This window comes from Rhinopithecus roxellana, chromosome 3, assembly GCF_007565055.1.
Source record: "Rhinopithecus roxellana isolate Shanxi Qingling chromosome 3, ASM756505v1, whole genome shotgun sequence".
NCBI lineage: Eukaryota > Metazoa > Chordata > Mammalia > Primates > Cercopithecidae > Rhinopithecus > Rhinopithecus roxellana.
Genome location: NC_044551.1, coordinates 115,019,551 through 115,047,506, shown reverse-complemented (window position 1 = coordinate 115,047,506; position 27,956 = coordinate 115,019,551). Strand labels below are relative to the sequence as shown.

Below are 27,956 nucleotides of genomic sequence, written 5' to 3'. Positions count from 1 at the left end.
GACAACTAGTTACATTTTTATTTTATATATTCCTGCATGGGACATATTTAAAAATTATTCATTCTAGGCCGGGCGCGGTGGCTCAAGCCTGTAATCCCAGCACTTTGGGAGGCCGAGACGGGCGGATCACGAGGTCAGGAGATCGAGACCATCCTGGCTAACACGGTGAAACCCCGTCTCTACTAAAAATACAAAAACTAGCCGGGCGAAGTGGCGGGCGCCTGTAGTCCCAGCTACTCGGGAGGCTGAGGCAAGAGAATGGCGTAAACCCGGGAGGCGGAGCTTGCAGTGAGCTGAGATCCGGCCACTGCACTCCAGCCTGGGCGACAGAGCCAGACTCTGCCTCAAAAAAAAAAAAAAAAAAAAAAAAAAAAAAAAAAAATTATTCATTCTATATCTGAAATTCAAATTTAACTAGAAGTCCTATATTTTTATTTGCTAAATCTGGCAATTTTATTAATATGGCTACCAGAAAAGTTAACATAACAAATGTAGCTCCTTATCCTATTGAACATTGCTGCTTTAGAATCACCTCACTGCTTTTTTTTTTTTTTTTTCCAGTTAGCTTCCGAAGAAACTCTGCAAGGAAATAACTAATCTGTGGGGAATATTTAATCCTAGGCTAGGATCGTTAATCGTGAAGTTAAATTTTTACATCTGCATGAACAAAATGGCTTGTTACAGAAGAAAATGTGGAAAGGGCATCAGGACTAGAATGAAGTCATAGCTCCCAGCCTCTTTACTAGGGTAGTTAACAGTCCCAGGTTCAAAATAATCCCCGTTCCTCTTATAAGGATAGGCGGTGTCAAGAGCAACTATCTGTGAGACCCTAGCCCCGTTACTTTCTCCTCACCCCCGCCCCCAAGTAGGCCTCGCAAAAAGTTGGGAGCGGCGCGTTTTCAACACTGTAGCTTCGCGGTCCCTCTCCCACTCGCTCCCAGTCCCCCGATGGAGAAGCGAGTTCGGACTCGGACCCCAAGGCCGCTAGTCCCCCTGCCTTCCTAAGCCGAGCCCGGGCTACCTCGGTCGTCCCCAGCAGGCTTGGCTGGCGGAGGCCAGGCCCCCAGGACAGGCCCGGCCAGTGCCTCAGGTGCACTCGGCTGCCGGCCCGCCCCGCGCCCTCGCGGCCCTCCCCAGCTCCGCCCTAGCAGCCCGCCCCAGCTCCGCCCTCGCCGGCCCGGCTCTGTCTGCCGGCGGGGCGCGCCTTGTGGCCCAGGCCCCGGAACCCTCCCCGGCCGCGTGCCCTATGTAAGGCCGGCCGCGGCGGGACCAAGGCGACCAAGGCGACCAAGGCGGCGGTGTCATCTCGCGAGCCTACCCTCGGCGGACAGTCTTGGGTAGCTCGCTGCCAGGCTCGGCCGGTAGGTTGCGGGTGCCCCGCGCGCACGCGCAAAGTCCTCCGCGTCCCGCGACCCCAGGCCGCGCTCTGTGGGCCTCTGAGGGCGGCATGCGGGACTACGACGAGGTGACCGCCTTCCTGGGCGAGTGGGGGCCCTTCCAGCGCCTCATCTTCTTCCTGCTCAGCGCCAGCATCATCCCCAATGGCTTCAACGGCCTGTCCTCCGTGTTCCTGATAGCGACCCCGGAGCACCGCTGCCGGGTGCCGGACGCCGCGAACCTAAGCAGCGCCTGGCGCAACCACAGTGTCCCACTGCGGCTGCAGGACGGCCGCGAGGTGCCCCACAGCTGCCGACGCTACCGGCTCGCCACCATCGCCAACTTCTCGGCGCTCGGGCTGGAGCCGGGGCGCGATGTGGACCTGGGGCAACTGGAGCTGGAGAGCTGCCTGGATGGCTGGGAGTTCAGCCGGGACATCTATCTGTCCACCATTGTGACCGAGGTGGGTGCCGGCCTCTGCTGGGGCTGAGACTGGGGCGCGGAGGAGACTGTCGCGGTCCTTGAACCCGAGCTCCTGTCTCCCAGATGCGCGCTGGACGCTGTCACTCCCCCTCCCCCAACAGTCAACACCCTAGCGATGGAGACCCTCCAGCCAGGTGGCTTGGGAACGTTTCACAAGGTGACCTCCAGTCAGAGTGTGCTCCTCCCTGCAAGAGGTTGTCAGGGTGGTCTCCCATCCTGATGGCCACTTTGCGAGGGTACCAGGAAGGTCCTGGCGGTCCTTGGGCGATACTCTGTGGTCCTGAGTGTCCAAGACGTCGTCTAATTGGGGTTGCGGGTGGTGAGTGAGTAGTAGAGCCAGGGCTTGGGCCAGGGGCTATCCCGTTTTTCCTCTAGTCTCTTGGCTTCTTTTTAGAAGAGAGGAAATACTTATCTTTCCTGAACTTTAAAAGTTCAATAAAGCATGTGTGTACAACTGCCTCTTCCCTTTTTCCCCTAGTTACTCCTTCCCCTACCGTCCACAACCCAGAATGACAATCTGGTCATGCCCTGTAAGTAATCCTTTGCCTTTTCCCATGGTCAGTTGTCAGTCTTTTTTTTTTTTTTTTTTTTTTTTTTTTGAGACAGAGTCTCCCTCTGTCGTCAGGCTGGAGTGCAGTCGTGCATTCTCGGCTTACTGCAACCTTCGCCTCCCCGGTTCAAGTGATTCTCCTGCCTTAGCCTCCGAGTAGCTGTGAGCCACCACGCCCAGCTAATTTTTGTGTTTTTAGTAGAGATGGGGTTTCACCATGTTGGCCAGAATGGTCTCAATCTCTTGACCTCGTGATCCACCTGCTTCTGCCTCCCAAAGTGCTGGGATTACAGGTGTGAGCCACCACACCAGGCTGTCAGTTGTCAGTCTTTAAGATCCATTCATCTGAAGATCTGTTCAGGGTGACTTGTTGACCTGGAATGTTTTCTAAGGTATTATGAGGCAAGGCTGTTGGCCAGATTTAGTTAAAGCATACAACCTTAGGTCATAGGGTGTGGGGGAACCTTTCTCATTTCTCAGCTCCTTGAATTTTCCCTCTGGGTGGTTTTGTCTGTCCCCTCAGAACCTGTTGGAGCAGTTGTTGGAGCTGGATGTAGGAACATGATGTTAATGATGGATATGTTTTGTGTCTTTTTCAGACACTGGCACTCTAGCTCCCTGAAGTTTCAGCAGCATTGAGTAAGTAGCCAGTGAATAGCCCTCATTGATAGACAGGCTCACTGAAATGTGCTAATGACAAATTTGCAGGTTAGAGAAGGCTTCCCGGAGGAGGAGGCCTCTCAGTGAGCCTAGGGTGTTCAGCTCCGCATAATAGTGAGCTGAAGGCCCCAGTGCAACAGCAAGAAACCACCCAGCAGGAGGGCAGAGTTCACAGAGAGGGAGAGTGCCACAGGCCCTGGCATGGCTTCAAGCCCTGCTGGATGTTGGTGCTGAGCCTCCCTCCTGGAGCCTGGGAGGGGCTTACAGGGGCTCTGGAGGTCCCAACTGTGTTGCTTCTTGGCATCATCACTCTTCAAGGGAGTCTGAGAGCTACCCCTAAAGACTCAAGTGTGTGTGCACGTGCATGTTTTTTCTATGTTTGGAAATTTGATGTCCCCAGCACCTGGACCTGCTTTCTCCACATGTATGTAGTGGGAGTGTGACCTGAGCCCACTGGGATTTCTTAGCTAGTGACATAGCTGCAGTGTCCAGAGGCATCATGACTTGACAAAAGAGGCACTCCCTGGAGGTAGCCAACTATGCTTTCTGGCCTATGAATCCACAGGGAATTGGAACCTTCAGTTGCCACAAATCCTGGGTCCTCGCCTCACAGGTGGGTCTGTTACCTTCCTGGAAGCCAGTGAGTACTATGAAAGCAGAGGCTGTCCCTGAGGTTGCAGGCAGAGGCCACAGAGGGGAACATGATGCAGGAATCCCTACAAATTCTACTTGGGCTGCCTAAAGAAGAGGGAGGTGGTGAAGTGAGAAGAAGCTCATGGCGTCTCTTGGGGTTTTACACTGACCCCTGAGGGACCCCGGCTTACTCGAGTCATTTGTTCCTGCTTTGCTGCCCTCATCCCACATTGGACTGAGTGGTGGTGGCATTGATGAACTCCCGAAGGCCAGCCGTGCCAGGGAGTCTGACCTTATCTTGCTGCCAATGTCAGCCTTTTGTTTTTTAATATTTAGACTGTTTATTTAGCCGGTTTAGCAGTTTCAAAGCAGTTGTGTGCCCTTTCACCTACTTATATGTTGTCAGTCTTTGTAGGGAGGCCAGATTAATGCTTAGATCTTTGTTTTGGGCTACTGGAATGCTTGACTTGAAGTTCAGAGCTACTTGTTCTCAGGTGAATGGCTACTGCTGGAAGTTGCTGCATCAACATTCTAATGGCTTTTTCTATGGCCTGTTGTCTTTCAACTCAAACCTGCCCTGCTGACCACTGCATCTAGTCCCGTGCCTGCTAAATGTCTCTAAGCCTGCCCTCTGCCCCAAATCATACATTTGTAAGTACACTGGTATTGCATTACTAGTCATATTTTTTCCACTGAAGACTGCAACCTCAGGTGTCTTGTTTGGATTTTTTTTCTTTGTTCAAGTTAAAGTACATACATGTAGTACCAAACTTTGTGGTGCATTTAGATCTTTGAATCTTCCTCAATTTCTGCCACAATTCTGGATGCAGAGGGAGGTTCTCAGGAAAATTTTTATTGAATGGGTTAATGAATGATTTAAGAAATCATCTCTAAAATTTCAGAACTCAAGAAAAATAGTTCAGTTCTTAGAAGGGAAACTTGAGGGTGGCTGAAAAGGATTGACTGGAATTTTTTAAAGGAAAGGTGACTCCCCCTGTCCACTGACTGGGGCTTTGACGCCACATGGATGTGGAATGAGGTGTTGGAATTGGCAGAGGGACTCTGCCAGTAATTAACGAATAAATAAATGTTGGCAGGGTGTGGTGGCTCACGCCTGTAATCCCAGCACTTTGGGAAGCCAAGGCAGCAGATCACTTGAGATCAAGAGTTCAAGACCAGCCTGGCCAACATGGTGAAACTCCATCTCTACTAAAAATACAAAAATTAGCTGGGTGTGGTGGCACGCACCTGTAATCACAGCTACTTGGGAGGCTGAAGCAGGAGAATCGCTTGAACCCAGGAGACGGATGATGCAGTGAACCGAGATCGAGCCACGGCACTCCAGCCTGGGTGACAGAGCGAGACTCCATCTCAAAAGAATAATAATAATATTAATAAATAAAAATGATTTTATGAGGTGAAAGAGTTTTATGCCCCCATGTTTCAGGAATCGTTTGGTGATCCACGTGGTTCTAGGCTGGCCTCTCCTATGGCCCCTTAGTCATCCCTGGGGTACTGGGGAATTAGCTAACCCATCATGCAGTGCTTCTTGGCCATGGACTGCCACATCTGCTGGGAACCTGGGTGGTTTCTGAGATTGCGTGGGCTGCCTGCTCTTTGGTTTCGCCATAGCTCTGTCCAGCCTGTGGACAGACAGGTTCCTTGAGAAACTTCTGGCCGGGTGTGGTGGCTCATGCCTTTAAACCCAGCACTTTGGGAGGCTGAGGCAGGCGGATCACAAGGTCAGGAGTTAGAGACCAGCCTGGCCAACATGGTGAAACCCCGTCTCTACTAAAAATACAAAAATTAGCCCCACATGGTGGCGGGTGCCTGTAATCCCAGCTACTTGGGAGGGAGACTAAGGCAGGAGAATTGCTTGAACCTGGGAAGCGGAGGTTGCAGTGAGCCAAGATCGCGCCATTGCATACCAGCCTGGGCGACAAGAGCAAGACCCCGTCTCAAAAAAGAAAAGAAACTTCCAAGCTGCTCTGCATCGCCTTGCTCTTCACCTGTCTGCTTCTGAGAAGCCCTCGGCCCAGTCCTGGGTGGGACTCCCACTCTCTCCCTATTGTCCTTGACTAGCTTTTCTATCAGCCTTGTGTCGTGTAGAGATAAATCGTCTTAGAAGATGGGAGAGCCCTCACTGTTATTCCCAAAGCTGCCTGGAGGAAAAGCCAGAGCAACCTGGGCACTGGGGCTGGGGCTGGCTCTAGGCAGCAGAGACCCGAGAGACCTGGAGCTTGAGCCTCACTGCTACACCTTTGCTGATTTCTCTCACACACAGACCCTCATCCAGGCTTTTACAGCTATACAGCAAGGCAGAGAAGCCACCTGTGGGGTCCCGTGGCCCACTATGCACACACATAGTAGACACTTCTGGCTATGATTGGTCAGATTGAGCCACTCTCTAGCTAGCTGAGACCTGTCATCCTGGGTAAAGTTCTGACAGTTGACACAAAGCAGGGGGTCAGGGAGCCAGAAAAAAAAAAAAAAAAAAAGTGTCAGGCGTGGTGGCTCTTGCCTTTAATCCTAGTACTTTGGGAGGCCAAGGTGGGCGGATAACCTGAGGTCAGCGTTCAAGACCAGCCTGATCAACATGGCAAAACCTCATCTCTACTAAAAATACAAAGCTTAGCCAGGCTGGTGGTGTATGCCTGTAGTCCCAGCCACTCAGGAGGCTGAGGCATGAGAATCACTTGAACCCGGGAGGTGGAGGTTGCAGTAAGCCGAGATTGTGCCACTGCACTCCAGCCTGGGCAACAGAGCAAGACTCTGTTTCAAAAGAAAAAAAGGTATTCTGGAGATTGAAGTTCAGGAGTTCAGGGTTCATCTCGACTTTGGGCAGCCAAGCAAGAACTAAAGTATACCAAGACGTTGAAGGTTGATACCTTTTTATTTATCCATTCATTCACTCACCTATGTACCAAAGAGCTCCTGAGCCTCTCTATAAAGGGGGCACTGCCAGGAGTTGTAGAGGATGTGATAGCAAAGATAGCAAATACCTTTTCTCTTTGCTCTGACAACGCTGGGGCAAGGATTATTTGCATCATTAATTGCAGCAGGAGGCAGGACAAAATGTGTGTAGGAATATAGGAATACATGGCAGTCAGTAACGCGGTGCCTAGCCGCCATGTCTGACTGTTGATACGGTCAGGCTAGGTACATCCCCTCAGGGAAGAACTTCTGCCTTAGGGGCACAAACCCTATCTTTTTTTTCCCTTCCTGCCAATTCACAGGTGAGAACATTCAGTCCCAGGGAACTATGTCATCTCTCTACTTCTCATAACTGAAAAGCAGTGCCAATTATGTATGAGGCACAGGAGACACAATTCTCCCTCTTTTTAAAAATGTTTAACAGCTTTATTAAGTTGTAAATGACATAAAAACTGCATGTAGCTAAAGCATGCAATTTGACATACATGTATCTCTACACCCTTGAAACCATCACCACTAGAAAGGTGCATTTCTCCTCAGGAAGAGGGGCAAGTCTAGGCCCTTTGCCAGGGTTGCTCCCAGATTGTTTTCAGGTTAGGCCTGCTTTCACAGCTCAGCCAGCTGAAGGGTGACAGCGTTAGGCTCATGACCCAAATCTTAAACCCACACGTTCCATTTTAACATTGATACCTGTGATAATCAGCCAGTACAGCCCATCCCATGTGCCAGGTGGAGGCATCAATAAGCTGGTCTATAGCGGCTTTAATCACAGCTGGGGAACCAGGAGCTAAGGAATGCTAGACTCCTTTGTAAACACTTTAAGCAGGGGGTACTTAGCCTGGACTCTATTTGCTTCTCACCCACCTCTTCTAAGGGGGATTCTGGCCAAGTCCTGGAACCCACTGCAGTCCATCTGGTGGTTGACAGGTATGTGGACGGATTGGCAGGCTGGGACCCAATCTGTGTTTGCCCTTGTGTTCAGTTTTGAGACCTAGTGCCTTTCCTGATCCTGCTAACAGACCCCCAGTGGCCACTAGGAAAGAAGTGTTAATGCATATTTGCTTTTGGAGGGCCCAAAGCCAGGCCCAGAGAGTTGTCAAGGGCTGTCGTTGGGTGGATGGCAGAGATAACCAAGGAGTTACACACCTGCCCAGGCTAAGGACAGGCTGGACCAAGTGGAGAGGGTGGGGCTAAGGGAGCCTGAGAGATGCTCTGGGGCCTATCTCAAAATGAGCCGTACAGTCACCCTGTCCCCTGCAGAGATTGACCTGGTTTTAGGTCGCACCCAACCTTGCCAGCCCAGGAGTCCTTAGAAGCCTGATATTGGGAGACCTGTCCTGGGGTCTGCAACTCCAGAACTCACTACAGAAGCCCATGTGGGTTGCTAGTCTAGCTCAGCCATATGGGTCCCCAACCCTCACCTAATGAGAGTCCTGTTGAGAAACCACTGCTGACCCTTTGTTTGTGTTTTCATCTTTTCTACTATAAAAGACATGCTAGCTGGGAAATAGAGCCCATCATACTCAAGAGTGGCAGGAGCCAGGACCTGGCCCCTGAAGCTTGGCCTCACACACAGAGGCTGGCACCCTGTCATCAAATCCCTCAACTTTGTCTCTCCCTCCACTCCCAGTCCTAGATTTAGCAGCCATGTGTGAGTGGGGGCCACTGCAGGGATACTCACCCACCTACCAGAAAGATGGCCTATGGGTGCTGGCCTGTGGAGGTTGGAGGCTGTGGCAGCCTGGGCACTCAGGCTGTGGTGCTCCCATGTTCTTGACTCCTGCTAGTCTGGGCTGCCTCCTGATTAAGGGTTGGATGCTCCAATTCTTCCCTGGGTTGGGGATTGCCACCCTACTCCCAGCCCATCCAGGTCCGTGCTTGTTCCAAAGCGGAGAGCCAGCAGCGTGCCTGCTGCGGGAGTTCTCCGTGTCCAGCCTGAGTCTTGCCTGCCAACCCCTCTGAGAGGTGTCCGGAGGCATGGAGAAGCAGGCTTGTTTTTCCTGTCACTGGCCCGGAAGAGATGCTTTGTTCTAGGGAGCCGCATGTCCCCTTGCCTGCGTTGTTGGTGAGGAGCCAGCAGGCTCCGTGGAGGGCAGGCCAGCAGCCTGGCGCCAGGGAGGCAAGGGTCTGAGTTCCTAGGAGGGTGGCTGCTCATGTGAGAAGTCTGCAAAGGTTACTGCTGAGCACCATCTCTCTGTCTGAAAAACATTTTTCGTTTTTCTGTGAACCACCAAGTATCCTGTTTGAGCTTTCTTCCTGGTTAGGCAGGCGCAGCCTGATCCGAGTGTCTGACTGCTTCCCCATGTCTTCAGACCTCTTTTTCTGTTCATGGTAACTGTAGATGGAACCACACATTGGATGCTGGAAACTCAAGAGGTGCAGCCTGTTCCTTACCCCAATCCCTGTTTTACAAATGGGGAAATCAAGGCACAGCATGGGGTGATGCTTATCTGAGGCTGGAAGAGTTAATAGTAGAGTGGGAGCTAAAACCCAGTTTCTTACCTCCAAGCTCAGAGCTTTCAGCTGTAATTGAGCCTAGTATAGTTGGTGTGCAGCGTCAGGGATTCCAGCTCTAAAGGTCACAAGAAGGACCCAGGGGTCGTTGACCCAGGGTGGGAACCTGAGCAGAACAGGTCCAGATGGCACACTCTGTGCCCTGGCCTTAGTTTCTTGCTGGATGCTTTGGCCTGTAGAGCCCCAGAGCCCTGCTTCCAGAACCACTCCAGTGACGTTCATGCCAATGGCCTGAACCCCACTGAGTGAGGGTGCCCTGCCTCTTCCACAGCCCTGGGGTCTTCTCAGATTTTTAGGAGCAAGCGTAAGAGGCCTTGTCTTCTTCAGGGTCAGCATGTTGATAGAACACTTACTCTTTGCCTGTCTCTCCTCAAAATGGAAGCAAGACAGTGGGGCCCACAATGCTATGAAAAACAGGATGGGGAGGAAGCCTGCTCTCTGCCTTCCTGTCCAGGTGAGCCATCACCTGACTAAATGAGTTCACACTCAGAGCATGCAGGGATGCAGGATGTTCTGACTTCATTTTCCAGGATGCCTTTGCTTTAAAAACCTTTTAAAAAGAAGGGAATGATACACCCCTTTGTTCATCTTGCAGTGGAACCTGGTGTGTGAGGACGACTGGAAGGCCCCACTCACGATCTCCTTGTTCTTCGTGGGTGTGCTGTTGGGCTCCTTCATTTCAGGGCAGCTGTCAGACAGGTAAGGTGTCTGTCTCCTACAGCAGCAGGGGACCTCAGCACTGAGCGAGAAGTGTGTGCCTGGCCCTTGGTTTCGGCTGTAGTATTCTTTCAGCCCAGGGCCCTGTATTTTAAAGAAGAGGAAGCTATGTCTATGGTATAGACTCTATGCCTAGTAAAAAGAGCCAACAAATCTGACTCCATAATTCTTGCTAAGTAAAGAAATCTGAGCTATGTAAGCCGAGTGTATCTGATCCGGTTGACTAGGTAATATGCCATGATTCACTTCTGCAGTAACCTGGCTTGCTTCCCCTGGGTCACTGTGACTCTGTCATGCCCCTGAGCATGGGAGAAGTTGACTTCATGCACACATGCACATGTGCTGGACTGTAGATCTCTAGTGGTGCCACGGTGTCTGCCTCTGTTGTCCTAAGAAGACCAGCATTCTGTCTGCAAAGTGAGAGGGGCTCTTACCAGCCACTAGTGGTATGACAAGCAGAACTCTTATGTCCACAAGGCTGATGCCCCTTAGCTAAGTGGCCTGTGATTTTGGCATTTACATTATGACAGGAGGGAGAATACTGTTTTGATCCGTTTCTCATAAGCAGGTTATTTGTGTAATTCTAAAGCTTTTAACTCAAGGAAACATTAATGGCTTAGAGAATCCCAAACCCCTCAAAATTATATGCACAATGTTAGAGACTACATGTGAGCATTTTTTTGGAGAGAGGTCCATAGCTTTCATGAAGTTCTCACAGGGGTCCATTATGTTGTGACTTCTTTCCCTGGAGCTTTAGGGTCTGTCACAGAAGACTGTGAAGAGAGTAGCAGCCTTCAGCAAATCCTTGGCCACATGGCACATGTGAGAACACCCCACAGATTGGTGGGTTACCCGGTGGAAAGGAGTCCCAGCATCTTCCCAGGTTTTTAATTCCTGGCCTCAAGCAATCCTCCCTCCATAACCTCCCAAAGTGCTGGGATTACAGGTGTGAGACACCATGCCCGGCCAGATATTTTGTTGTTGTTGTTGTTGTTGTTGTTGTTGTTGTTGTTTGAAACAGAGTTTCACTCTTGTTGCCCAGGCTGGAGTGCAATGGTACGATCTCGGCTCACCGCAACCTCTGCCTCTTGGGTTCAAGAGATTCTCCTGCCTCAGCCTCCCGAGTTGCTGGGATTACAGGCATGTACCACCACGCCCAGCTAATTTTGTATTTTTAATGGAGGCGGGGTTTCTCCGTTTTGGTCAGGCTGGTCTCGAATTCTCGACCTCAAGTGATCCGCCCGCTTTGGCCTCCCAAAGTGCTGGGATTACAGGCGTGAGCCACTGCACCTGCCCAGCCAGATATTTTTTTTAAAAACAGGCTAACCTGTTTATTATTCCTAGTTTACAGATGGAGAAAGTGAAACAGAGGGATTAAATAACTTGCCCAAGATTTCACAGCTGGTAAGTGGCAGAGTTAGGATTTGGACCCAGATAGTCTTGCTCTTCTATTTTGTATGGACTACTGTTCTAGGTCCCTCCTGTCCTAGAACTTGCTTTCTAGCAAGGTGGAATGTATTAAACAACCAAGTGAGGAAGTTGTTGTTGTCCCTGGTCATGGTAAGTGATAAAGAGAAGTAAGTGCAGGGTGCCACAGGAGTGTCTAACAGAGGAGGTCAGGGGAGGCATCCCTGAGAAGGTGAAGCATGAGCTGAGAGTTGAAAGATGAGTCGAAAGTAGCCAGCTGAGGGGTAGAGAGGAGAAAGAACATCCGGGCAGGGAGAACAGCACGTACTAAAGCAGGGGCTCAGGAAGAGGCATGGCAGCAGGACAAAGTCCGTATGATAGAGGTGCAGAGAGTGGTGTCAAGATGAAGGGGAGAGGCATGCAGAGCCCTGAGCAGACGAGCAACCAGGGCTTAGTGGATCACAGTTAGGACTTTGGGCTTCAGCCATAGAGCAGGAGTGGGCTACTGAGATTTTTTAAAGCAATAGCGTGGCAATCAGATTTGTACTTTTTTTTTTTTTAAAGATGCTTTGACAACCTTGTGGAGAAAGAATTGAAGGGAAGCAAAAGGTGTTGCAGAGAGACCAATTAAAAGTTGTCACAGTAGTTCATGCCAGAGATGATGGTGGCATGGGCTAGTATGATGGTGGTAGAAATGGAGGGAAGTGGTAAGAGGTTAAATCAACAGGACTTGCCAATGGGCTGGATGTCGTAATTGAGGGAAGAAAGCTTTCTGGCCTGGGTAACTGGATGAATGAAGGTACACTTCTCTAAGACAGAGAATGCTGGAAAAGAACCACGTTCATAGATGTTGAGTTCAATTTGTGTGCACTAAATTTGGGGTGACTATGAGGCCCCTAAGTGGAGAAGTAGAGTGTGCAGCTGGCTGTGTGGATATGTTACTGCATGAGAGGTTTTGGCTGCAGAAACACATGTAGGAATTGTCAGCGTATAGAACCCCTCAGCAGAGCCCCAGATGGGGATGAGGTTGCCTGGGGAGAGGGGAGCGGGGAGGGTAGAGGGGAACTGGGGGAGGATTGTGCTGTGCTTAGAGGCCTCCCGAGTGGACATGGGAGATTCCTTCTTACGGAGCTAAGTGACAGCTGAGGCTCAGAGGAATGCCCTTGATGTGAAAAAGAGAGTGCCCAAGTTCAGGGTAGAAATGCAGTGTATTTTTCTGGGTCAACTGTGTCATGGGTCAGCTTAAGAACCTGCTCACCATGTGACACAATGATTACCTGAGGAAAGCATTTAAGTTCCAAAAGGTCTATTCCCAGGGAAACTGGAAACAAAATTCGTGAGTATGTTTAGGACCACTTTAGTCTACAGAAGGGCTAATATAGTGTTTTTCAAACCTTTCTAAATATTCTGGCAACAGAACTTTCATTAAAGTAGGATCATTTAAGTCTAGTAAATGAAATACACCCTAAGTGGCTAAAAGTATGACTGCTCTGCCTGCAGCCCCTGCCTTCAACTCCCAATGCCCTGCCTCAAGCCTGTCTGTGCCCCCTTGGAAGGCCCAGTGCCCTGCGGGATGGACAGCTTCTGAGTGCATTATTTCTGAGTAAACCAGTTCTAAAACCTAAGCTAAATAGATTACCTGAAAGCAATCAATTCATGCCCTAACTCGTCTAGGACGTCAATGTAACTTTTTATATAGTATAAAGGTTTCACCATCTTTCTGGCATATGAATACGTCTGAAATTCAAGAGCAATTAAAGTACTCCTGGGTTGTCAGAGCCCTTTATGTGACACTACTGAGTCATCTTTATGCGTGTGACTTGTAAGAGATGCGCAACTCTGGGAAGAAGTAGACTGCTGTGTCCTGTTTCCAGGTATGTGTGTGTTTGCCGTTTTGTTGACAGACTTTAAAAGCAAACATTTCTGATCCCAACCCTGAACTGCCAAGGACTGGTGCTATGTAAAAGGTTCTCTGGATCTGTCTCTTCCCTACCATCCCAGGGAGTTCTTAGGAAGGGAAAGGGCATAGAGATTATACCAGCCTGCCTTGTGGTTAGGAACCACCCCTTGGTTGGCATATAGAACACTCTTATTAAAAAAAACAATGCAGGGGAAAGTGGAGTCTACTTCCAGGCGAGGGTTTCTCGACCCTATTAACATTTTGAGCCAAATAATTTTGTTGTAGGGTATTTTCCTGGGCATTTTAGAATATTTAACAACATACCTGGCCTTTACTCATTAGATGCCAGTAGTACCCCAAAGTGATGGGAAAAAAAACAACAGAAAAAAAACTCTTACATTGAGGAAAAACACCAAACTCTTCCACATAGTTGCAAGACCTTGTGCAATTTGCCTCCTAGCCACCACTGTAGTCTTGAATTGCACGCCTGATGCCAACCACACTGGCTCCTCATGTTCACCGTGCCCCCTCCAGCCACAGGAGTGTGTGGTCTTCTCAGAGTCTGAAGCATTCCCCACACACCCCAACCCACCCCCTGTGGCCTTCTTTAACCATGCCAGCTAATTTAGCATCCCTAGTTCCTTGAAACTTTCGTTTATAACGTCTACCAGAAATTGGGGGGAAAAAAGTGTTACTATAGGATTAATGTTGGTCTTCCCCACTATACTGTGAATATCATTGAGAGCTTGGTCCCTACACCTTAAATCCCCCATTGTCAACTACTTTTTCCCATCTCAGTGCCCCATGATCAAGGAGACCCTCCCTGAATGTCCAGTTCCCCAACCCTTACCCCCAGTCCAGGGTAACTTCCTTCCTTGTGCCTCTCATGAACCTCCATGCCAGTCCTTCAGTGCACTTGACTCGGTGTATAATTGTATATTCAGTAGGGTGGTGTTAGATTAAAATGTGGTTAATGTATGTTTCACCAGTTATACTATGACACTCCTTAAGGGCAGAAACAGCATCTTTTTTATTTATTGATATCCAAAGTGCCCTCTATAATGGATGCTCAATAAACATTGAATGAAAGTCGGTGTCAGCCAGTACTGGCCAGACTCAAACTGAATCCAGTGCTTCCCACTAGCTTGACTTTTTCCTTCTTTGTGGCACTCTCTTTAAAATAAACCAAAATAAACCCAACTTTAAAAACTTTTAAAAATGAGCACAGATACAGAAAACCACACAGAAAAAATATGCAGCTTAATGAATTTTTTCAGAGAAATAACCTTATGACCACTTCCAAGTCAAGCAGTTGAACTTTGCTGTCCACTAAGAAGCCCTGTCCATGTGCCCCATCCCAATTACAGCATCCTCTCTCTCTCCCCATTAAGTAACTGCTAGCCTGACTCCTGTAATCACTTCCTTGTGAGTTTTTTTTAGTTTTATTATCGAAATATGCATCTTGACACAAGTTTAGTGTTGCCCACTTAACATATTTGATGTCTTTTAGTCTACTTAATCCATGGATTCTCCTTCTATCTCCTTCTGTGCCTTACTGATTATCTATTATCTATGAGCTGTTCCACCTATAGAATTTCACAGTCTGGATTTTGTTGATTGTACACTCAGGATACAGTTCAGCACATTCCTCTATGCTCTGCATTTCCTCAGAATTGCCAGTTGGATCCAGAGACTTGAGATTCAGGTTCTGATTCAGGTTCAGTCCTTTTGACAAGACCATAGGAAGCATGCAATGCCTGACTGTCTCTTCATGACGTTAACAGTCATTAGTAGGCCGGGCACAGTGGCTCAAGCCTGTAATCCCAGCACTTTGGGAGGCCGAGACGGGCGGATCACGAGGTCAGAAGATCGAGACCATCCTGGCTAACATGGTGAAACCCCGTCTCTACTAAAAAATACAAAAAACTAGCCGGGCGAGGTGGCGGGCGCCTGTAGTCCCAGCTAATCAGGAGGCTGAGGCAGGAGATTGGCCTAAACCCAGGAGGCGGAGCTTGCAGTGAGCTGAGATCGCGCCACTGTACTCCAGCCTGGGCGACAGAGCGAGACTCTGTCTCAAAAAAAAAAAAAAAACAGTCATTAGTATATAATGCATATATCTATTAATCCATTGGGAGCTATACATGGTATTATTCTGATTTTATTACCTTTTCATTTAAAAGTTAGAATACTTTTATACATAATACTACCTCTTATCTATTATTGGTTGCTGTTCACATAGTTTACAAAGGAAAATCAGGACAAATGCCTCTTTCTCCTTATTTGCCAGTTTTCATTTATAATGAATTGTTTCTCTGTCATTCTCCAAAGTTGGCAGATTCTTTTTTTAAAAAAAAAAATCATTATGAATGTATGGATTAAATAATTGATGTGTTTCAGTCTCTTGCAATCATTATCATAATTGTAGCATTGCTTTTTAGGCAACCCTGGTGCCCAGGCTATACATTTGTCCTGGGGAGTGGGGAGGGAGAGAAACAGCATGAGCACCATGAGACCGAGACTGTCCCTGGCAGCCGGTATCCTGGCAACACTGTTCACACCTGCTCCCTGGATGGATCTTGGGAAAGCCCCACTTGGTGGAGCCCATTCCTGCTGCCCTTTTCCAGCTGGTTCTCTGTCACTCTCCTTTTCTTCCCAGGTTTGGCCGGAAGAATGTGCTGTTCGTGACCATGGGCATGCAGACAGGCTTCAGCTTCCTGCAGGTCTTCTCAAAAAACTTTGAGATGTTTGTCGTGCTGTTTGTCCTTGTAGGCATGGGCCAGATCTCCAACTACGTGGCAGCATTTGTCCTGGGTATGGTCATCAGGTTGGAGTTGAGTACTTGATCCTGTATTTCACCAACATCCCATCACCCACCTTTCTGGAGACAGCTGTGATGTCCTTCAAGGGGGACAGGGTCTTTAACAAAACCAGCCAGAGCTTCCTGGTGAACCGTACTTACAGGCAGGGAAACTGAGCCAGACATGTGACCAGCCTGGGGTCCCCAGTAGCACAATGGCCTGACTTCTGATTTCCAGTTCTTTTCTGGCCTCTGGGCTGTGGCTCCATGGTCTTAGTACTTGACGGCCAATTTACTACTTGACGGCCAATTTACTAGGACTCACCAGAGATCCTCCATTTACAAAAAAGGCATGCCACTGCACAGGGCTGAGCCAGCCCAGGAAAGAGGGCAGCATGGCTGGAGGAGGAGGGGCTGTGACTGGCAAGCTCGCCAAGGTAGAGAACCCCTTGTCTGCAGAGCACTGTGGCTGGTGATATCTATGGACAAGAATAAATTGATAGGAATGGGCTTTCGTCACCTTCAGGGTTTTAATTCAGAGTGCACACTGCAGGGCTTTGTCTCAAATGTGCCAGCCTGTTGTCACTGAGAAGCTGCGGGCCAGCCTGTGTTTGGAGGAACCTGACTCTAGCTGATAAGGCCTTTGAGTTCCTTGGGTTGTATTGTTGAAAGGATTGTTTTTTCTTTTCATATTTAATATTCTCTTTCCTTGAGGCTTAAGTCAGCATGTGCTGACTTAGTAATGACTTCACTTTTCATAAATTCTTCCTCATGTGAGGATTAAAGGGGGCCTACCATGGCATCTTTAGCATGTGGCTTCAGAACATGGTGAAATTTTCAAGAGAGAACTGTTGCTAGGGGCCTGAGAGGCTACAGGGATGCAGCCCCAGGAGATGGTCAGATAGGAGGGGTTCAGAATGCCATCCGCTCCCTAGCGCCAAGAACTTAGAGACAGTTCTGGCTGTTTACTTATCTGCGTATTCACACAGATACCATAAAAAATTAATAAAGAAGTAATCCAAATTAAACTGCTAACTCGACCTCCCTTGTTTTGAACAGGGACAGAAATTCTTGGCAAGTCAGTTCGTATAATATTCTCTACGTTAGGAGTGTGCATATTTTATGCATTTGGCTACATGGTGCTGCCACTGTTTGCTTACTTCATCCGAGACTGGCGAATACTGCTGGTGGCACTGACGATGCCGGGGGTGCTGTGCGTGGCACTCTGGTGGTGAGTGTGACCCTGTGCCCTGTGTGCCCACTGGCAGGATGATTTCTGTCTGGCCTTCACTAGAGGGCAGCAACAACCCATGAATCCCTATTTTGTCTCCTAGAGACAGGAAGCATAGATGATTTATAAATTATTTCAGAATGTTTTCTCCACACTCAAAGAGCCAAAACAAAACAGAATCCCATGACGGCAACAGACTTGCTCTCAGCCCTGTGCTGGGTTGCCCCAAGTGCAGGGAGAAGTAGCAGTAGCTATGAGAAGATGGGGTCCAGCATGACCTGGAGGAAGTTTCCAAGCCTCAGGGCAGGACAGTGTAGGCCCTAGTTCTGGCTGTGTGCTGCTGAAGCCTCATGCCACAGGCACTGTCACCAAAAGCAAGAGTCCTCAGGGTAGCCACGTGGAGGAAGCCAGGCTCCTTCTGTACCACCAAGGTAGAGGAGTTGAACAGGCAGAGAAGAGGCCATTCCCGACCAAAAGGGGAACACAGCAGAGGAGCTAAGGTGGGAATCACCCCTTGCAGGTGGAGAAGGTGAGATCACCAGCCCACGTGGAGCAGAGAGCATTTCAGGGCATAGTGGGAGAGTAAGCCACACATCATGGGGCCCAGTCATGACCAAGGGCAGGGGGCGGCTACCTGGTCCCAGCAAGATGGAAAATAATATCCACAGAGCACCTTGATAAGCATGCTAATTTTTTTTTCTTTTTTCTTTTCTTTTCTTTCTTCTTTTTCGAGACAAAGTCTCTGTCTGCCTCCCAGGCTGGAGTGCAGTGGCGTGATTTCCACTTACTGCAACCTCTGCCTCCCCAGTTCAAGCGATTCTCATGTCTCAGCCTCCCGAGTAGCTGGGACTACAGGTGCCTGCCACCACACCTGGATCATTTTTTTGTATTTTTTTGTAGAGACAGGTTTCACCATGTTGGCCAGGCTGGTCTCAAACTCCTAGCCTCAAATGATCCACCCGCCTCTAAAATGCTTGGATTATAGGAGTGAACCACTGCACCTGGCCAAACATGCTATTTTAGGTGGAGTATCTGACAAGTCTGTTGGATAAATCAAGGGTAGGGTGAGGAGAGAAGAGAAGCTAAGAGGCTAGGGCAGAAGCTTCTGCTGGTGTCAGGGACAGGGAGGAGAGTGTAGCAGGGCCTGGGCTGGCCTAGACATGCACAGAAGCCCGGCTTCCGGAGCCCATCTTGCACGCATCTCCTCAGCCCAGCAGGTGGCACCACTGCTCTTCAGAAATGGAGGTGGCCAGCCAGCATTGGGATGCTGTCAGGGGGTGTAAGGCTCTCACATTTTTGTGCAGTGTGATGTACACAAAAGTTCATCCACCCCAGGTTATTGCTGCCTGTGGGTCAGCTCTTTGCTTCTGGCTTGTGAACGCCAAACATTCCACAAGCTCTGGTTCTGCAACCTCATTCCCTCCTATGGCTGTGCTCTGCCTGGTCTGTGGGTCTTCTGTTGGCAGGGAGGCCTCACTGAGATCACACTTTGTACTGCCAGGTTCATCCCTGAGTCCCCCCGATGGCTCATCTCTCAGGGACGATTTGAAGAGGCAGAGGTGATCATCCGCAAGGCTGCCAAAGCCAATGGAATTGTTGTGCCTTCCACCATCTTTGACCCAAGTGAGGTAAGCACCACGTGGGTGCGGGTGAGAGGGACAGACTGACTGTGATTTGAGGGCAGCAGCACCCAGCCCTGAAATCCTCCCTGCTCACAGCAACCCAGCCCTCTCTCTGCCCAAGCCCCAGCTGCCCACTCCCCAAGCCCCTCCATCCCCCCAACCCCCAAGCGGGCCCTGTTAACATTCAGAAGTTGAGGAATAGGTTACAGCTGCCTCACCCTTTTCACCACGGGTTTTAGATTTTCATTCTTTACTTCCTTCCTTTCTAGGCAATCATATATTTTAACCATTACTTCTAATAATAAACACTCTTTTTTTGTAATAGGCCTTTCATAAAGTCAGCATTTGGGGAAATCATTGTTTCTTATACCTCAGGTGGCTTGTCATCCTACAAAGATAACCCTGAATGTAAAATGTAAAGCACAGATAGATTTGGAGTTAGAAGTATTTCATCTCTTGAGTATTAGCAATTATTCATTAAAAATAATATTTTTAAAAAAGTGTTTAGTCTCTTTCTGCCATCCAATGGTTAATTATTGCATATCGTCTTGGAGTCAGGTCCTTTATGATGTCCACCTCTTCCCCCTACCCCACCCTCCCTGCAACCCTGTTCTCACACACCATGAGTCATTTCTTGGCTCTGCCTGGTTCCTGGTTCTTGCTTCCTGGTTCTTGCTTTTCCTTCCCGTTCCCTCCACTACCATCTCTGTAGTAGGCAGTTTTCCTCGGTCTCGTGACTATGAGGAGAGGTTAGAAGCTGTAAATGCTCCCTGGTGTGGTTCTGGAATGTGTCTGTGGTCTAACTGGAAGATGAGGGGTTGGCTGTGGGAACAGCCACAAGCAGCCATGCTGAAGTGTGAGAGGCAGGCATGGTTGGCCTTGGGAAAGAGGGAACAGTTATTGTAGACAGCGGAAGCCAATGGCCACTGCCAGCCCTGCAGACTTCCCAGTGAGTGGTGGCCCAGCAGCCACTGTCAGCATGCACCAGAAAGGGGTCCTGTGCGCAAAGGTCAGGGAGGAGTGTGGCAGAGGGCTTTTTTGGGGGTTTTTAAGTGAGGGGTCAATCTGGGTGAATGCATAAGCCTCCCTGGCATCTTTGAGGAAATGAGGCTATTTCAGGGGATCCTTTCAATACAAAGTTGACCTTTGGTTGAACTTCTAACTGGAAAAACAAGCTCCAAACCTGGGTTTGCTTAAGAAAGCAACATCAGTGTGTTTAGACGTGTGGTTTATTAATGGCCTTGGCTGTGCTGAATTTCGTAGGAAGTCACTCTGGGTGAAGCTCAGGTCAATTTTCCTGTTTTTCTATTTGAATTCTTTTTCCCTGGAAGCAGACCAGTAACTACATGGTATAAGGACTCGAAACATTAACTTTTTAAAAATATCAGACCAATAAACCACACAGCCAGGTTCTCTCTCTGACCCAGAGGGCAGGGAGCCAGGCTTGGGGAGGAATACTTAGAGGCCTCCTTGGAATGTGGCCACCGACGGGAAGGTGTGGGGGTGCAGTGAGGAAGTGGTCAGCCTGGGCCTCTGTCTTCCTGTACCCTTGAGGGACTGGTCACCTACTTTTCCTCATTTTCATTCACTGATTTGTTACTGACAAAGCCTAGGGAAGTTTTCACAGCCTAAAACACAGTCAGTATCCTTACTGTTCTTAGAAACATAACACTCCCCAACTCTGAGATGCAGACAGCTAAGACGCCAGGGATTCAAGTATGTTACTGTGTGCTCTGAGTCGCTGACCACCTCTTCTTCCCATACCCTTATCATGTTGTTCCTGCAGTTACAAGACCTAAGTTCCAAGAAGCAGCAGTCCCACAACATTCTGGATCTGCTCCGAACCTGGAATATCCGGATGGTCACCATCATGTCCATAATGCTGTGGTATGTAAAAGAGACCTGGCTGAGGCTTCCAAAGCTTCTTGAAGTGGCCATTGGGCCTATTGTTTACAGACATACCTCGGACCAAAATTGAAGGCCTGTGTCATCAGAGAATTAAAAGGATATGTCTTGTGTTAGATTGAAGAACTGGGCATGTCACAATTCTTAATGGGATGGAACCTCAGAGAAGGAGAATGAAAACAATTGTGGAGGCTGTTTTGGGAAATATGGACTCTTTTTTGGGGAATCTCTCCAGATCTTAAATGAATCCTTGCCCAATTTGGGTCATTTAGTTTCTGTCTCCTACCCAGTCACAGACAGTGGCTGAGGAGGTCAGGTAGGGCTTTTAAGAAGGATCTGAGTGAAGACACCATGTCCTGTAGGCTGCAGAGGCTGCCAATTACTTTCTGGAAATGTGGAAGTGGGACGTGCTCCTCCTGGGATGTCCATAAACGGTCCTGGAGTCAGGGCTATAGCCTAGATGTCCTTACCAGGTTCCCACTCGAGGCATTTCACAAAGTGTGTCAGAAAAGGATTTGTGAATTACCAGGGAGAGGAAACATGTCCAAGTGCACCTGGCTAGCTTTTGCTCAGTGGCCGAACCCTGGAATTCTAGGCGACTTCTGGAGCCTGGTGGGTGAACGTTGAGAAGATGGGCGAGGAGAGCGGACTTCATCTCAGAGTCCTTATTACTAGTCTCATCCAGCTTTGAGGTAGTCAGCCACTGCACCTACTGAGGGGGTGCTATGAGTCATCCGCTTCCAAGGAATGGCCCAGGATCCCTCCAGGCATTTCACCATTCCCTGAGTTGGCCTCAAGACAGGAGCAGCATGTGGCCTGCACCACATGCCAGCCTGTGATGAGTCACCTACTTTTGTGTTCACCCAGGCTGTCCTCCCTGCTCTGGATTTCCTGGGGACTCATGCCCATACTCTTTTTATTGTACCAGCTGTGTGTTCCACCTGCAGATGAGTCAAAGCAGTCTAATCCATAAAGTGTGGGTCATAGACAGAGAGAATGCCTACTGGGGATGCCCAGGTCAGGGGCACTGCGGGGCATAGAGATGAGAGGCAGTGTGGCCCCTCCATTGGGAGCCACCTCTCTGCTCCACAAGTACCATGGGGCTGGTGTTAGCTGCCTCTGACCAGCCTCTTCCTGACTGGTCACCACAGGTAGTGTGTGGGGGTCTCTCTCCAAGTGTTTGACCTAATGTTGTTCCTTTTGTTATCTTATCCCTGCAATCCTATCACATCTCACTTAATGTCTGCCTCCTGACTCATTCTCTAGCTCCTTCTGCAGTTGCTGGATTTGAGGAGGTTCAGCTTAGGATTTTTAAAGCTGAAAGGCAGGTTGGAATTTTTCTTTTCAATGAAGTAAATCTATCTGAATTTTACAAGCTTTTTTGCTGGGACACTGTCTGTATGAAAGGCTCTGAGAGTGCACTGGTGCAGGGTTTACACTGTACCACTTGGGCTGGGGAAAGTTATCTTTTGATCTATGAAGACACAGGGTTACAGTTACTGCTGCCTTACTAGTCTCTGCTTAAAGATGGTTTGGAATTTACTGAAATAATTGCATTGTAAAAGTTGTACAGGTTGGGAGAGATGTAGATACTGCTTTTCCAGCTTTCTTCTGCACTCTGTTTCAGGATGACCATATCAGTGGGCTATTTCGGGCTTTCCCTTGATACTCCTAACTTGCATGGGGACATCTATGTGAACTGCTTCCTTTCAGCGGTGGTTGAAGTCCCAGCATACGTGTTGGCCTGGCTGCTGCTGCAATATTTGCCCCGGCGCTATTCCATGGCCACTGCCCTCTTCCTGGGTGGCAGTGTCCTTCTCTTCGTGCAACTGGTACCCCCAGGTAGGGACCATGTGCATCTATGGTTTGGGGTCTTCTCTGAGTGTCTTATTTCTACCAGGCTGTCTCAATTACTAAAGAGAATAAAATCAAGCCCATCACAGCTCCCTTGCATGTGTACATTCTTGGCCTAAAAATCAATAGAAAGTGTCTTCTGAGACTAGAACACTTATGGCCTGGGCTTTGAAGGAGTGGGAAAAAGCAGCCACTGGGGCTGTTGGTTAATTTTATACTCTGTACCCAAGTTAATGTGCTCATACTGTTTTCCACTCCAGAAGAAGGGGGAAGAAAGAGCTATCCCGTTACTTTTTTTCCTGGCCCTGTCTTCTTTATTTATTCAACAAATAGCTCTGGCATGCCTACCACGGGCTGGGCACTGTTCTCGGTGATAACGATACAAAAGAAAGCAAGCCAGGCCGATCCCCAGGCCCTCATGGAAATACATCCTAGTTGAGAAGACAGACAACAAACAATTAAATAAAATGCTTAATACAGTTCAGACTGCGTTACCTTCTAGGAATACAAATGAAGGACAATGCTGAGTTCGTTTACATAGTCACTGATAGTGTCCCTGAACAGGGGGCAGTTCATCTGAAATGTATATAAAGTGACAGAAAGCCCTGAAAAAGTCTAGGAGAACATTTTAGGAAGAAGAAATGGCAAAGGCAGTGACCCTGAGCAGGGGATGAGCCTGGCATGTTTGAGGAGGAGGGAGAAGGGGAGGGGCCAGACCACTGAGAGGGCCTCACAGGCCCTTAGCAGGAGTTTATTTCTGAAACTATCTTGGCATCCCACAGATGGGTGGGAGGTAGCCATTTACAATAATTTATAGAGTCTTCAGTGTACCTGTAGATTTGGGAGCCTCTGATGGTCACTTTTGGGCCCATCAGGCTGGGAACACTGCACAGGAACAGCTCCCCATGGGATGTGGCAGGAGGAGCCCAGAACCAACGTAGAGGCTCACAGCTGAGCGCAGAGTGACCTTCAGGTCACATATAGCTCTCCCATCAGCACAGCACGGAGAGATTAGAAGATCAACTTGAGATTCTGATGGCCTATGGGTTTTTTGAGGTCTGAATGGGAGGAAAGCATGAAATGAGTTAGAACTGAATTCTCCATTCATCTAAACATCATGAGTTAATTCCATAGTGCCTGCAGTGTGAGGTCCTGGGGTGACAGCTAATCCCTGACAGACATGTCTTTAATGACTTCTGGACTGGGAAGCAGGTTGATTGGACTATTGAGGAGCTTACTCTGGTGGTCTCCAGGCTGAGGAAAGCGCATGTCCTTATAGCTGCAGTCCCCAGCCTCCTTTCAGCAATCAACTTGGAGGGAAGTCTTGGCTATAGCTCCTTCCCCCACAATAGGAAGTGATAGAAACTGACTCCCCAAAAAATTTGGGGAGCAAGTATGTTTGTTTTGCTCTCAATAGCTATGTGCCATGGGTTGGTACCTACTCCTACCCTCTATCCTTTGCTCCTCCAGACTTGTATTATTTGGCTACAGTCCTGGTGATGGTGGGCAAGTTTGGAGTCACGGCTGCCTTTTCCATGGTCTATGTGTACACAGCTGAGCTGTATCCCACAGTGGTGAGAAACATGGGTGTGGGAGTCAGCTCCACAGCGTCCCGCCTGGGCAGCATCCTGTCTCCCTACTTCGTTTACCTTGGTAAGTCCCATGGGCCGAGGGCACACTAGAGCAGCGGGATGGAAGTACTAACTGGCTTGAATGTGAGCTGGAGGTCGCATGTTAACAGGAAAACAAGCTCATACAGCACATGGACTCCATCCAGTACTGGATCTTTGGCCAGGGAGGGTTCTTGTCCCAGTGCACTGGCCCTCACTTTCAAATGAATAACAACCTATAGACTACCTAGAAATTGATGAGAAAATTAAAGGGTTTGTTTCTGTTTTAGCCATCCCAGGCCTTCCATCAGAGACTACAATTCCTTTATCCTAAGAACCTACAGAGTGGTTTAGGGAGCCAGTGTACTTAGCTGGAGAAATTTCTTGGAATCAGAGTTTAAAAGGAGCATGAGGGAAAAGATGTCCATGCAAGAGGTCTGATGAACTGAAAATTATAACCTAGAGCACTATAGAGTGATTTTATCCTGTGTGAAGATCCACCCCATGCCATTTTATGTTGCAGGTCTCCAGTTTTCTCTTCTCAGAATTATGTCTTCATAGCACCTGTAGTTTCCCTGCACATCCCTAGCCAGTACCTCTTTAGGGAGGGTGACACCCACCTGAGAGTACCCAGAGTGCTTTGTGAACATGGTATGTAGATCTCAAAGCAAGCAAAGCAGCCTGCCTAACCTGAAGGCAGATCACATGGGCTAGGATGCATCTGCAGAGGTGGAAGAGTTATTTCCGTCCCTGGACAAGTATCTCGGGTTCCTTGGAAACCCAACCTTGGGAAATAATAATTAGCATGGCCCAGAAATAGAAATAATCAGCATGGCCCAGTCTTCTCCTGCAACCATCCCTTTTTACTCCTCCCCTGCATGGTGGAACACTGCTGGGCTCTGGGCATGCCTGTGCCAGCTCTGGGTTCTGAAACCTGTCTAGGTGCCAGATTCTAATATGACTGCTCAGACTGTGGGAGATGTGAGACCAAGAAGGAAGGTGATCCCCTTCCAGAGTCCTGGGAGCATAAAGGGGTAGAGAGACACCAAGTCTAACTGCAGCCCTGGGCCTGAGGCTCTGTCTGCTTTGCCATAGGTGCTTATGACCGCTTCCTGCCTTACATTCTCATGGGAAGTCTGACCATCCTGACAGCCATCCTCACCTTGTTTCTCCCAGAGAGCTTCGGTACCCCACTCCCAGACACCATTGACCAGATGCTAAGAGTCAAAGGGTAAGAAGACCTCCTCCCTCAGTGCTGATGCACTGGGTCTGGGTCTGGCCAGGTCTCAGGCGCCCCTCACAATAGAGCCACTCGCAAACTCCCTCTCACAGACACCATGGACTAGTTTAGCCATTAAAGGGTTGTAAATGGCAAGGTGCTTACTTATAGTCCATCCTCTCTGGTCTCTTCCTGTGTGGACATGTCACTATGTACATCTCCATGGCAGTAGCCGCGCTGGATAGTGCAGAGGCTAGAAGACACCTTTCAGAATCTGCTGCAGGATTCTCTTCCTGGGGAAGATATCCTCAGTTCTTGTTTGTTTGGAGACTAGGAGGCATCTTTTTAAAATGTGTTACTGACATATTTTTGCTTGTTTTTATAGAATGAAACACAGAAAAACTCCAAGTCACACAAGGATTTTAAAAGATGGTCAAGAAAGGCCCACAATCCTTAAAAGCACAGCCTTCTAACATAGCTTCCAATAAGGGAGAAACTGAAAAGGAAAGACCGTCTTGCCAGAAATGGCCAGCTTGTGCAGACTCCGAGTCCTTCAGTGACAAAGGCCTTTGCTGTTTATCCTCTTGATCTGTGTCTGACTTGCTCATGGATGGGCACCCACACTCAGAGGCTACATATGGTCCTAGAGCACCACCTTCCTCTAGGGACACTGTGGCTATCTATAGACAACTTCATCTAAGTCCTATTACAATGATGGACTCAGCACCTCCGAAGAAGTTAATTTTTCACTAGAACCAGTGAGATCTGGAGGAATGTAGGAAGCATATGCTAAATTTACATTTTAATTTTAGACTACTTGAAAAGGCCCCTAATAAGGCTAGAGGTCTAAGTCCCCTGCCCCTTTTCCCACTCCCCTCTAATGGTGAACTTTAGAGGAAAAGGAAGTAATTGTACAAGGAGTTTGATTCTTACCTTTTCTCAGTTACAGAGGACATTAACTGGATCATTGCTTCCCCAGGGCAGGAGAGCGCAGGGCTAGGGAAAGCGAAAGGTAATGAAGATGGAGCAGAATGAGCAGATGCAGATCACCGGCAAGTGCATTGATGTGTGAGCTCTTAGACCACTCAGCATGATGACTGAGTAGACTTGTTTACATCTGATCAAAGCACTGGGCTTGTCCAGGCTCATAATAAATGCACCACTGAATCTACTATTCTTGTTTTCCACTGCTGTGGAAACTTCCTTGCTACTATAGCGTCTTATGTATGGTTTAAAGGAAGTTTATCAGGAGAGAGAGATGAGCAACCTTGTCTTTTCTCTCAAAGCTGTAACGTGGGTTTTATTGTTTATTTGTTTGTTGTTATATCCTTTTCTCCTTAAGTTATTTGCCCTTCAGAATACACTTGGGAAAGGCTGGTTCCTTAGCCTGCTGGTTTGTGTCTTTTTTTTTTAAACACAGAATCACTCTGGCAATTGTCTGCAGCTGCCACTGGTGCACCGCCTTACCAGCCCTAGCCTCTAGCACTTCTCTAAGTGCCAAAACAGTGTCATTGTGTGTGTTCCTTTTTTGATACTTAATCATGGGAGGATATTACAAAAAAGAAATTTAAATTGTGTTCACGGTCTTTCAGAGTAGCTCACTTTAGTCCTGTAACTTTATTGGGAGATATTTTGTGTTCAGTGTAATTGTCTTCTCTTTGCTGATTATGTTACCATGGTACTCCTAAAGCATATGCTTCACCTGGTTAAAAAAGAACAAACATGTTTTTGTGAAAGCTACTGAAGTGCCTTAGGAAATGAGAAAGTTTTAATAAATAAAATGATTTTTTAAATAACAGCAGCTGCCTAGAATCTTTATTTCTAGAATTTAGTGAGCCTGTGCCACACTGTCACCTGCCTTTTCTCTGTATCAGCTTGGGTTAATTCTAGCAATGGTTGGGATTAATCTCTAAGACTAAGATTTGATTCTTGTGAACTAGAATTCTTCACTTTATTAATTGACTATGGGCTGAGCCAGCCTTCTTGCACAAAGGTTGTAGTTTGGGTTCCGTTGAAAGTAGAGCCTGAGGCAAGTGCTTCTGTGCAGTTAAGCAGTTTATGCTTTGGGGACAGGATTCCAGGGAGCAGGAATAAAGGACAAAAGGAGGAGAACAGAGAAGGAGGGAGGCTGAATAGAAGGATGCATTTTCAGGTTGACTAGCACCAAGGGCAGGGATGTTCCATCCAGCAAGGACTTCAGAAGAAGCTTATGAAATGCATCTCAATACCATCTGTACCATGAGTAAAAGGGGGAAGCATTTCTTTGTTGGCACCCATTTGTCAAAGGCAGCCCACACGTGTCAGCTCCTCACGTTTCCAGGCTGCACATGCACGAGTCCCAAATAAGTTCTGTCCTACGGGTAGAAAGCAAGAGAGAACACATTGCAGGACCGAAGTAGGGGTTGCCAGAGCCCATGAGAACTGGTCACTGCAACAGTGGCTGGAGTAAGTGGTGGGCTGAGAGGATTGGGGGTTGAGTGTGGTGCAAGAGAGGTGTCTACATCCATATACAATTTGCACAGGGCACTTCGGGCTAGAAGGTG

General features: G+C 48.4%; 1 protein-coding gene and 1 long non-coding RNA gene across 2 annotated transcripts in view; one reads left to right on the top strand and one right to left on the bottom strand.

Annotated features, from left to right (window-relative positions):
* Nucleotides 1–1,391, bottom strand: part of LOC104659842 — a 57,746-nt gene extending 56,355 nt beyond the window's left edge. The window contains exon 1 of the long non-coding RNA XR_747640.1: nucleotides 1,319–1,391. This is a non-coding gene — a long non-coding RNA (uncharacterized LOC104659842). The remainder of the gene's footprint in view (nucleotides 1–1,318) is intronic.
* On the top strand, nucleotides 1,159–27,209 carry SLC22A5 (solute carrier family 22 member 5). The gene is made up of 10 exons (XM_010360000.2): nucleotides 1,159–1,840; nucleotides 9,747–9,850; nucleotides 15,832–15,986; nucleotides 17,032–17,203; nucleotides 18,705–18,831; nucleotides 20,612–20,712; nucleotides 22,358–22,572; nucleotides 24,055–24,237; nucleotides 25,290–25,425; nucleotides 25,799–27,209. Exons 1-10 carry the CDS (start codon nucleotides 1,448–1,450, stop codon nucleotides 25,884–25,886), a joined length of 1,674 nt encoding a protein of 557 aa, XP_010358302.1. The 5' UTR covers nucleotides 1,159–1,447; the 3' UTR covers nucleotides 25,887–27,209.
* Nucleotides 27,210–27,956: the final 747 nt, after the last annotated feature.